At 34.5% G+C, this 12,580-nt stretch overlaps 1 protein-coding gene across 1 annotated transcript; it reads right to left on the reverse strand.

Moving 5' to 3' along the window:
• Positions 1 to 1,871: 1,871 nt before the first annotated feature.
• On the reverse strand, positions 1,872 to 12,162 carry LOC114269228 (uncharacterized). Its single transcript, XM_082891609.1, is given in 6 exon segments — positions 1,872 to 2,192; positions 2,393 to 2,528; positions 3,038 to 3,063; positions 9,181 to 9,225; positions 10,108 to 10,227; positions 11,844 to 12,162. Coding segments are annotated over 6 exon segments (636 nt in total). The 5' UTR covers positions 12,040 to 12,162; the 3' UTR covers positions 1,872 to 2,079.
• Between the last annotated feature and the right edge of the window lie 418 nt (positions 12,163 to 12,580).

Raw genomic sequence — 12,580 nt, forward strand, 5'->3', positions numbered from 1 at the left:
CATAATGTATATTTTCAACTCATGACTTTCAAATTACAATAAAATAACCTTATGATAAAACTCACCCTTAAAGTAAAAAAATTTTAGACGCAATAATAATTCACCATCTAAAGAAATAAAGAGATTCAATTGCACGAAGTTGATCATTTGACGCTACTCTCTTAAAACATTGATAAGACTTCATTTAATTATTTTGCCCCTCTACAAAAATAACAAAATCACCTATTATATAACAACTTTTCGGTAATATCATATATTTAATCCCAACGAACTAATATTATTATATAATGCACAAACAAACACAATTTATTTTACATCTCCAATCTAATACCACCACACTAATATCCCTCTCACTCAATTCCACTGTACTAATAATTTCCTCGTTCAAACATACACCCTTATGTTGTTGTTCATTAGTGGTCAGTTTGATGTCCGTAATGTCTTCCTCAATAACTTAATGAGGTTTATGTGTTCTCCTCTGGATCTCTCTTCTACTTGCTATTTGTTTATATGTTCTCAAATATTTTTCTAAAAATTATCTCATTCTAGAAATTTAAAAACTTAAAATTAAATTCTAGAAACTAAATATTGATTTTTTTTTAATTTGAATAATTTTTTGTTATTTAGAGAAATTCAAGTGCTAAATTTAATTAAGTTATTCGATAGTATAAAAAATTGAAATTAGTTGATGGTGGTGGGGGTGGGGGTGATGGTTGTGATGGTAGCTGTAGAGTGGAGGTTGTGGTGGAGATTATGTTCGTGGTGGTGAATAGGTTGAGGTAGTGTTTGATATGTGAGAGGCTAAGCATCTGTTTGATAACCATAATTCGTAGTATTTAAAAAGTTAATAACTCAATACAAACTAAAAATTAAGAAAATGTTGGTGGCATAAAGTCAAGAAAATTTTGGTGGCATTAGTATTGAATTGAATTATCAAATGCTTAAAACAGCCTCGGTTATTCCTTTCTTGTGACTTGGTCAAATTCTACATATAGGTCTTTGTTTGGAAATGGTAGGACCATAATAAATCATCATCATTTTGTATAAAAATTTCATACAAAAATTCATAAAGATCCACTATGTATCACCATTTTCTCTTCTGATGTGATTATACACAATAAACATCAAACCTGCGTTTATATGGGTCCTACATATACACAAATAGCACTTACACTATGTTTAGATTGAGTGATTTGAAGAGAAAAGAAAAGAAATAGAATGATATGTATTTCTCTTATTTGTTTGAATAACCTAAGTAGAGAGAAATGAGAAGAAATGTAGAGAAACTCATTTCTCTTATAAGCCTCATTTTCAATTTTCCCAAAAGTGGAGAGATTGGGAGAGAAAAGAAACCAATATTTTTATAATACCTATTTTGTCCCTATAAAAATAAAAGAAATAAAATGATTAAAAATATAAAAAGGTTATTTTTGTAATATAACATAAAATAATTTCTTTTCTTTTCTCTTAATGAAACCTAACTAAACAAGAATGAGAAAAATCACAATCATTTCTTTTCTTTTATTTTTTCCTTATCCAAACAAAAATAAGAGAAATCACAATCATTTCTTTTCTTTTCTTTTCTTTTCTCTTATTACTTAAGTAATCATTTCTTTTCTTTTCTCTCCTAGTTCCCAAACATAGTGTTATTGTGTGGATCAATACAAGAGATGAACAAACCCACATTCATTCAATAACATATATCATTTTTTCCAAAATTCTAATTGTATACCGTTACTCATAGCTTCATTATCACTAACTCTAAAAAAAATTTGACTTAATACACCGAATCTCAGATTAGTAGAACAGAATTAAAATTATGCTGGGAATTAAACTAGAATCTGCAAATGTACCGAAAACTATTTCACCAATTAGTACAATGCAAGCAGAGATTTTATAAACACTAAAAGCACCAATTCTTGTCCAAATCAATTTTTTTGTTCCTTCCCATTCTATTGTGCCTCTTTGACCAATTCAGGGTTTTTTTGGCAAATAACAAATTTATCCCCAAGATATACAAATGGACAAGTGACGATATGAACAGAAATGATATAAGGTGTACATACTTACTTGTCTAACCTATGACTGTCCTTGGATTCCTAGATCTCTTGTTGAATCCCCATTAGCTGTCAAGCCTCGGATTTTAACATCATAGTAAACTTCTTCAACTCTATGCAGGTCATACTTCATTCCTGTCATGGATAAGATACATGCAAGTAAACCCTAAAATCAACTTACAAGAAACAATTAAGTTCGTAAAGGCGCAAATGGGCATTTAAAGGTAAACAGTCCATAAAAGGAAGAGCAGAGGAAAACAAGGGCTCTAGTGGTAGGTCCTGAATAATAATCTAACAAGGAATGTGAAAAAGAACAAAAACAAAAAAAATCCTACCATCAAACTTTTTGCGCAATAAATCATTCCGGAGATTAAGCATGCGGAATGCTGCATGAAGATCTGTTAAGAACTTCAACACCTTTCTTGGGCAATCATAATCCCCAGCTGTCACTTGGTTCACCACATACCTTGGCTGCAAAATCCAATTGTGATGTTCTAATTTCAGCAATAGCCAACTTGAATACTTTTGAATGCAGACATGGAGATTCAGGTAAAAGCTTTATACAGCATATTATGAACAATACCAAATGAGATTATTTTCAGCAAAACCAGTAGCATCTGAAACATATGGTATCATGACCACAAAAAAGCCTTAAAAAGCCTCGTTCAGTGTAACTTGTAGAAGAAAAAATGATTCCTTTAAGAGTCCCCTTGATTTGCAATTTATGAAAACCAATGAGCATTATGCTCCAAAACCTGTAAACTAGTTCCTAATGTTCATCTATTTTAATACTGACAGACTAAATGTCTCTTTTGCATTCTTGGAGTTTCACTAACGAATTTCAGAATTTCAAGTTTCCCAGAACATCCAAAATCACAGCAAGTAGTAAACAATTTCAGATGATATAAGTGGAAATTGTATAAATTATTAGAGTAAGCAACAGAATGGCATATTTTTTGCAGCTAAGAGAAGGATCCTACCGATTCATTGGATATGAAACAAATTCCTGCATAATAAGAAAGGTTGCTACCATCAGTACATTTATGAAAAACAGACACCTGACAAGAATCATGGATTAAAAGAAAGCAATGGTAGTAACTGTTAGAATATATGATTGGAATCATTCTATTATTTGTGTTCCCTTATTTAGATTATATTGTAATTCCTTAATCGGTGCCTTTCTTTCTTTGTAACAGTTTGATTGATTAATATAAAAAGGGTGATATTATTATCATTCCCTAAGTTAGCTTTCTCTTAAGCAAACATGGTATCAGAGCCTTGAGGCTCCTATCTCACTACCATACCTCCCACAGCCACCAATCACCACTCCAACAGCCACTCATCTTCTCCAAGCCTTCTCCAGTCTTTTTCAGCACTCTCTCAAGCCTCCTCTAGGGATTGTGACACTGCTGGGCAGTGTTTTGGTGCACCCTTCAGCCTCTCTAGGCCTTGCACCAGCCCTAACCACTGTGGGACTTCTCTCTCTTCAAGCCCTGGGTCAGACAGATTCGCCAACACCCTCCTAGGTATTTCCCGACGTCTTCATGGTCTGATAGGTGTTTCTTGGACTTCCCTCTTGTCTTCCCTGTGTGTTTCCAATCCTCTGTGATGGCCTTTAAGTGTCTCTCAACACCCTATGGTCTGATAACACACTATTTTTTCATCCTCGTTATTTATACTCTATTTTTTATTGTGGTTAAACCCTCAAACTGTTATTTTGATTAAAGTTTCACCTTTTTACCCTTTTATTTATTTTTTGGGGTTGTAAATGGCCCCATTTACCTAAGTGTTATGCTCCCATAGTAGTTTGGCTTTGAGATTGCTTGCTCACTCCATTCCCTCCTTCCATTATTGTGATTAGTGCTGTGTTTTGGTTAAGATAGTGGCATAAAAATGGCTGACCCATCTAGTGAATCCACTACTTGTTATGACTACTACTTCTGAGAACCTAAACCCTAGCCTTAAAATCACCACTATGTTGATGGGAGAGTTCAAGCACCAGATATTATTGATTCTGACTATGATCAATGAGAAATTATCAACTCTTTGATCATAGGATGGCTCATTCATTCTATAGTCCTTGAGATTGGTGAAGATTATTTATTCATAGAGATTGCCCAGGATGTTTGGGAGGCAGTAGCTGCTACATATTCCCAAAAGGGGAATTTTTCTCAGACATTCAAATTGCGCCAGTCTATTGAGCTCTCAATCTAGAGGGAGCAGACAGTTCTTCAGTATTACACCTTTCTGACTAATGGTTGGAAACGCCTTGACCATCTCCTGGATTACAAGCCTGTCTGCACCGTTGACTCCACTAGTTACCAGAAGTTTCTTGCACAGTAGAGGGTCTTCAAGTTTCTGAAAGGCCTCAATATAGAGTTTGACCCGATTCGAAGTCGTGTCCTTGGCATGGATGTTCTTCCTTCTCTTCAAGAGACCTTTACTTATGTCCAGAATGAAGAGAGTAGTCGTTCTACTAAACTACCACCAACTTCTACAAACCGTTCAACATTACTTTTTGCACCTTATTAGGATGGGGTTGGTTTATCGCTTCCTTCTCCTCGTCCTTCAAGAAAGGATACTTTATTCTGTGATTAATGTCATCAGCCGAGGCATACATGGGAGATTAGTTGGAAGCTTCATAGTACTCCATCTGGAGGTCGAGGGAATTGCTCAGGTCATAGAGGCAGTCATTCTAGTCAGTCGAGAGGACGTGGGTCTTACTCTCATGCTCATCAGTCCAGTGCTGTAGAGACACATGATTCAGCTCTAGTTATGCAGACTTCTAATCTGGTCTCTAGTATGTCATCTTTTGAGTTTGAGGATGCTTTGAGCCATCTACTTGATCGCCAATCTCCGGTTCCTCTAGGTGCATCTTCTTCTTCGTTTGCCTGTTCTAGTAACTTAGCCTCTTTCTCTAGTGTTTTCTTATTCCATAAGGCCTCGCCATGGATTATTGATTCCGGTGCCTCCGATCATATGTCTGGATCTTCTGATCTTTTCTCATACTATACACCCACCTCTAATCAGGATAAAATTAAGATTGTTGATGGTACTATTTCCTCTATCTTTGGGAAAGGTTTAATTCTTACCACCCCTTCCTTACCTTTATCTTCTGTGTTACATGTTCCTAATTTTTCAATTAATCTATTGTCCTTGAATCGTCTTACTCGAGATTTGAATTGTAGCGTAACTTTTTCCTTTACTCTTGTCTTTTCCAAGACCTTATCACGAAGAAGATGATTGGCAGTGGTAGAACATAAAATGCTCTCTATATCCTGGATCAGACTGACCAACTGGCTCATCATTCCATCTAGTCTCCATCCACCACGGAAGATTTATGGTTGTGGCATCGCTGTCTAAGACATCCATCTTTTTTATTACTTAGATATTTATTTCCTTCTATTTTTGTCCAAAATAAAGTCGAGTTCCATTGTGAGTCCTACTAACTTGGCAAACAACACTGAGCTTTCTTTGCTCCTAGTAATAATAAAAGTTATGTTCCTTTTTCTTTAATTCATTTTAATGTTTGGAACCCCTCTCATGTGTTGTTAATAAAGGGTCATCAATGGTTTATTACTTTTATAGATGACTACTCACGTGCCACTTAGTGTATCTAATGAAAGAAAAAAGTGAGATTTTCTCTGTGTTTCAAAACTGCCATTAGATGATTAGTACCCAATTTGGGACAGTTATCAAAGTCTTGCGTTCTGATAATGGGGGTGAATACATTAATTCTAGGTTGGCCAAATATTTTTCCACTCATGACATTATCCATCAAACATCTTGCACGACACCCCTCAACAGAATGGGGTTGCCGAATGCAAAAATCGTCATCTCCTAGATATGGCTTGTTGTATGTGCTTTGCTATGGGTGTCCCTTGGCCCTATTGGGGCAAGGTTGTTCTTACTGCAACATATCTCATTAACCGTCTTCTTACCCAAGTCTTACAAAAAAAAATACCTCTTCAGGTTATCTTAAGTTCTGAGTCTTTGTTTTCCATTCCTCCAAAAACCTTTGACTATGTATGTTTTGTTCACAATCATTCTCCTTCTCGAGGTTAGTTAGATTCTCGTTCTCTCATGTGTGTGTTCTTGGATTACTCTCCTACTCAACGGGTACAGATGTTATCATCCTCTTTCTCGTAAATGGTTTGTGCCCATGAATGTCACCTTCTTTGAGTCTCAATCCTACTTCTTGTCCAGTCCAGTGTCCCCATCATCTCTTCAGGGGAGCCTTGGTGTGAAGAGAGTCCTGCTGCTTCTATTATTCCTGGCTCAGTACTGCCTCCAGTGGTACCTATTACTAGCAATATTGAATCTGATGTTGCCAAGAACAGAGAAAGGCAAGTTTATGTCAGGGATAAAAAAAGGCAGAAAGTTACTTGGATACAAGAGACCAATTTTGATCAATCACTGACGTCTCCTTCTCTGGATGAAAGTCCAAGTAACTCTCCAACTCCTGATATTGCCACCTCTAAGTTTGAGCCTACTGATCTTGATATACCCATTGCCAAAAAAAAGAGTGTGAGATCTTAGATTCATCATCTAATTTCTAATTTTATATCCTATTCTCATTTGTCCTCTTCATATAAAGCATTTGTGTCAAAAATTTCCTCTATTAGTACACCTAATCATTTTCAGGATGCTCTTACTATTCTTGAGTTGAAACTGGCTATGGTAAAGGAAATGAAAGCACTTCATAAGCATGGCACTTGGGATTTGACTGAGTTACCCAGGGGCAAACGAACTGTGAGATGCAAATAGGTGTATATTGTGAAACACAAGGCTGATGGTTTAATTGAGCGGGTATAAGCCTCGACTTGTGGCAAAGGGTTTCACTTAGACCTATGGGGTGGACTACCAAACGAAATTTGCTCCAGTTATAAAGATTAATTCAGTTAGAATACTTCTCTCTCTGGCAGCTAATCTAGATTGGCCACTTCATCAGTTTAATATGAAGAATGCTTTCCTGCATAGTGACCTAGAAGAGGAGGTGTATATGGACATTCCTCGACTTTGAAACTCTTCAAACCAAGGGAAAGGTATGTCGACTTCGGAAGTTATTATATGGCCTCAAACAGTCCCTTAGGGCTTGGTTTGAGAAGTTCACTCAGGCGATACTAAAATATGACTTCAAACAGAGTCAGGCTAATCATTCTCTGTTTGTTAAACATTCCTCTCATAGAAAGACTACAACTCTCATTGTATATGTGGATGACATAGTGTTTACAGGAGATGATGTTGAAGAAATTTCTTTGTTGAAGAAATATTTGGCAAGTAAGTTTGAAATCAAAGACTTGGAGAACCTGAAATACATTCTGGGAATTGAAGCGACTAGGTCCAAGGATGAGATTTTCATTTGTCAAAGAAAATATATCCTTGACCTGTTGAAAGAAACAAGGATGCTTGGAAGCAGAGCCTGTGACACGCCACTGGAACCTAATAAAAAACTTTGTGATGATAATGGGGGAGCAACTGTTGATAGGGGGAGTTATCAGAGACTAGTAGGCAAGCTTATTTATTTATCTCATTCTCATCCTGATATTACTATTGTCGTTAGTGTTGTTAGCTAGTTTATGCATGCTGCTCATGAAATACACTTGGCGACAGTTATGAGAATTTTGAAATATTTGAAATCTTCTCCTAGAAAAGGTCTTTATTTTTCCAAACACGTGATCATCTTAGTGTGGATGCTTATACGAACGCGGATTAGACAGGTTCTGTGACTGATAGGAGGCTCACCTTAGGGTATTGTACCTTTGTTAGAGGCAATTTGGTTACTTGGAGAAGTAAGAAATAGAATGTAGTTGCCAAGTCCAGCGCAAACGCTGAGTTTAGAGCTATGGATAAGGTGTGTGTGAGCTCTTGTGGATCAAGTTGTTATTGCGTGATCCGGGAAATGACCAAAGAGACTCCATGTGTCTATATTGTGATAATAAGGCTGCTATTAACATAACTCACAATCCGGTTCAACATGACTGGACAAAGCATGTAGAGATTGATCGTCACTTTATCAAAGAGAAGTTCACTAGTGGTACAATATATACTCCATTTGTGAAGTCTGATAAACAACTTGCTGATATCCTCACCAAGAGAGTTGGGAGTAAACCATTTCATAACATTCTTGGCAAGCTGTGTATGAGAGACATCTTTACACCAGCTTGAGGGAGAGTGTTAAAATATACGATTGGAATCACTCTGTGTTAGAATATATGACTGGAATCATTCTATTATTTGTTTTTCCTTATTTAGACTATATTGTAATTCCTTAATCAGTGCCTTTCTTTCTTTGTAACAGTTTGATTGATTAATATAAAATGGGTTATATTATTATCATTCCCTAAGTTAGCTTTCTCTTAAGCAAACAACCATCTTTTATGTCACTCAAAAACAAAAATAATAACATAAAACTGCCTTAAAAATCCTTTATATAGAGTCATCTGAAGTTATAATTTGTTCAAATACATTATACATTAGTCAAAAATAGATGGAACTACATAAAATTAATAGTAGATGCTTGAAAAGGCAGAATAAATTGATGTCAATTATTACACTAATTTTTTATGTGCCCTGTGCAAATGATTGTCTACATTAAAATGAATATGTACACAATAAACATATATCAATAAAGTCAGACTTATGTAACAAACTTTACATAAAACCTTTTCATCATTCAATCCACCACCAACTTCAAGGAGAATATGATACTTCCAGACAGCAAAACCATCACACAAAATTTTATGAATGAATCTGCTTCTAATAATCATTGCCGACCACTTTATGTTACTGCCCCTCTAAACAGGAGAAAATACAACAACATTTTTGTCCACATGTCCAGGATTGAGGAATGGTGGAGCTTGAGTATGGTGCAGAAAGTATTGCTTCCACTTCCCATCCAACACAGTGGTTTTCTTCTGGTTCTATTTGCACAATTTCTTGAAGGCTTAACAATTATTATTTTTTAAACATGCTCAGCAACTAAGGCCAGTGCAAGGCAACAAAAACCCACCAGCTAACTTGTCTCAATTTCATCCCAAAACACATAGCACCAGAATGAATTGATCACTCACAACAGTGATCCTTCAGGAAAGACATGGATTGTAAACTTTAGATCACTCACCAATAAGATAGTCTTCAATGTCCAGGCCAAACTCTGAAGTATTCACTGCATGATTGATCAAGAAAAAATATTACAAGATTAAAAATATTAAAATAAAAGAGGTTATTCTGGCAATCTAACCTGATTATTGAATGAAGCAGTGATGATTGGAGGTCAACGCAAATTGTTAAGGAGTTACAAGTTCTAGTCACCCATAAAGCAGTATGGGGGGAATCTTCTCTTTTTTTTTCTTTTTTTTTTCATTTTCCAATTACTGTTGATGTCTTTTCTGTGTGATTAGGATACAGTTCTAAAGAACACAAAACTGAAAGTCCATTTGACCTCAAATTTGAATGAAGAACTCCCTAGGGAGGAGGAGTCTGATAGTTGTCAAAATTGCAATCTAGGTTGTAGGAACCTATTATCCAAAAGGATCCTGGATCGAATCGGATGGTTGTACTATCATACTATTAGACCTGTTTTCTGATTCTGTTTGCTTCTTTCTAATTTGTTGCACCTTGTATCTCAAATAACAGTAATTAACAAAGATCAAAACTAAGTAAATATTGAAAGTCAACCAACTAAAGCTTTGGTTTCATTAAATTTTTGCAACAAAATCACAAGTATATGAGTTAAGCTGTTATAAACAATTTTGCAACCAATAAAGCATAAAGAAATGTTTATCAACAGTTTTTTTTTCAATTTATTAATCACATTATCCACTTATAAGATGTTCTTGAGATAGAGAAACAACAAAAATTCAAATGTACACCCTAGTCTTTCCTCCGTTTGGGTATGCATAAGAAGACTCCCTGTTTCTAACCAATGCATAAAGCCCAGCAGTGAGACTACTGTTTGTGTCTCACTCCTCCAATCACCGTGATACCTATACACAAACAAAAAAAGACAATCACAAACCATAAATAGCTAACAGAAAAGAAATGGTACCAGCTTTGTAATGTCTCACACCACCTATAATACTGCCAGGGCATTCTCGAAGAATTCCAGCAAGCCGGTGGAAAAGCTCTTTCAATTTGCTAATCTGAGCCTTCACCTTCTCTTAAACCTCTAAAGGAGAACAGAAACAATAAGCAAATTTTAATTTCTACGGTAATTTGTTATTGTTTTCTTTAAATTAATGTGTACAAAGCATGTACGATCTCAAATGTTAAAAGGGAAATCAATGTTTAAAGATGCTTATTATAGACAGGAACTTCATGCAATGCATCTGGAGAGTCTGGAGTAGTTCATATAATTGCTAATGTTGGGTAGGAAAACAAACATGACAGCAATTGTCACCCCTTATAAACAAGACACAAGAAGATAAAAACTCCATATTTATGTTGGACTTAAGCATCTCCATATGTGCTTTACAAATATATGCCTATATGCACACACAGCCAGACACAAGCACAAATCACATTTGTTACAACTCACCATATTAGATAAATTTCAAGTTAGTTTTGTTGAGAAGTTTAGAGAACAAATCAACAGTTTTAGTCTGAATCAAAATTTTCATCTTCTTGTCCCTCGGTTTGGTTTTGGAAACACAATGCACTAACAATTTGTTTGGGAATTTAGGAGATAAAAGAAAAGAAATGATTTGTTAAGTTAAAACAGAAAAGAAAAAATTATGTTCTCTCCAATCTTGTTTGGTTAAGTTGGAGAGAAAAAAATATATATAGTAGCAATTTCTCTCTAATTTTGCTTGGATAAACTACATAAAAGAAAGAATTAATTTCACTTTTATCCCTTAAACTATTCCCACTTTTTTTCTTTTTTACTTCATCCCTAAACTATCGATTTCATCTATTTAGTCCCTCAAGTTTCTAATTTTTGTTCATCTGGTCCAATTAGAGATTATATAAATTAATAATTGTTGAACACTAATTTAATGAAAAAAATATTATTTTCAAATTTGAACAATTTAAATCATACAACAAAACACTCATTTTTCATATTATTTTGAACAAACTACACTCCACAATCAATTTAATGGTTGTTTGTTCGATTTAAGTTGTCTAATTTATAAAATTATCTTTTTGCCTATCAAATTAGGATATAGCCGTTTTTGATTTGTCCAATCATCTCCAATCGGACCACTAGAAAGTTGAGGGACTAAATAGATGAAATCAATAGTTTAGGGATGAAATACAAAAACTGGTGATAGTTTAGGGGATAAAGTGTAATTAACCATAAAAGAAAAGAAACTGTTAAATCCTATATTACCAAAATAATCTTTTATATTTTATATTTCTTTGTACCTAGATTGACAATTTTAATATTATATAAAATTAATAATCATTTCTTTTCTTTTGTCTCCCCCACATCTCTAATTTTAGAGTGATTCAAAAAATGGGTTGTAAGACAGAAATCAATTTCTATCCCTTTATTTCCATTTCTTCTCATTTTTCTCCTCTTTAGTAATTCAAACAAATGATTAGAACCAAGAGAAATCAATTTCTTCTTCTTTCCCCTCTAAATCACTCAATGCAAACAGACTGTAAAAAGGTTTAAAAAAAATAATATTAAAAAAAAAGTAGCTCAAGAATTTTCAAACACTTTCTCACCTTTCCTTGTTCTAACATTCTTTCTTCACTTTCACAGCAACCAAACAGAAGCAACTCAATAGGCATAAACAAGAAATAACAGAAATGCAATGAAAGGGAAGTGATGATGAGTACCAGGGATGGGCCGAGACTGGTGAACTAAGAGGAGACAAGAGTAAATGAGCCTGGTGACGGACTCGATCTCCCTGGCGACAGCTCGAATGCGTTCGCGTAAGCTTTCAGACTCTTCCAGACGGTGACGGAAGTCCTCGAACTGTTTCTCCAGAGTAGAAGAAGGGGAGAGAGGAGGCTTAGCTTCAAGGTCCGCCATTGAAGAAGCAGAAGAAGAATTGTAATGGAGGTGCAAGGAGAGACCAGACTGAGGGGAAACTTGGGAGGGTTAGGGTTTAAGGGGCGACAGGGAGTGTGAAGTAGCCTTTTCGAAACGGTGACTTCATATTACAAGAAGAAGAAAAAAATTAATTAATAGAAAAATAAATTTCTAGTTTAGATTGCTTGGTTGTTATTTTTAGAAAATAATTTTCAAAAAAATTTATTTTTTTATTTTTACTGAATTTTTTAATATTTTAGTAATGTTTTTTAATTTTTAGACACACTTAATATAAATATACTTAAAAACATAATATTTGTGAAAAAATTCTTAAAAAATTCATTAAATACCAAAAATATAAAAAAAAAATACAAAAATTCAGTATATTTTTTTTATATTTTTATGTATATATTAATTTTTAAAATATTTTTTCATAAATATTTTACTATTTAAATATATCTAAGTAAGGTGCATCTAAAAAAATAAAAATAAAAACATTTAAAATTTTGAAAATATTCACTAAAAATAAAAAATAAAACAC

This window comes from Camellia sinensis, chromosome 10 (assembly GCF_055761805.1).
Source record: "Camellia sinensis isolate YWXY chromosome 10, ASM5576180v1, whole genome shotgun sequence".
Taxonomy (NCBI): domain Eukaryota; kingdom Viridiplantae; phylum Streptophyta; class Magnoliopsida; order Ericales; family Theaceae; genus Camellia; species Camellia sinensis.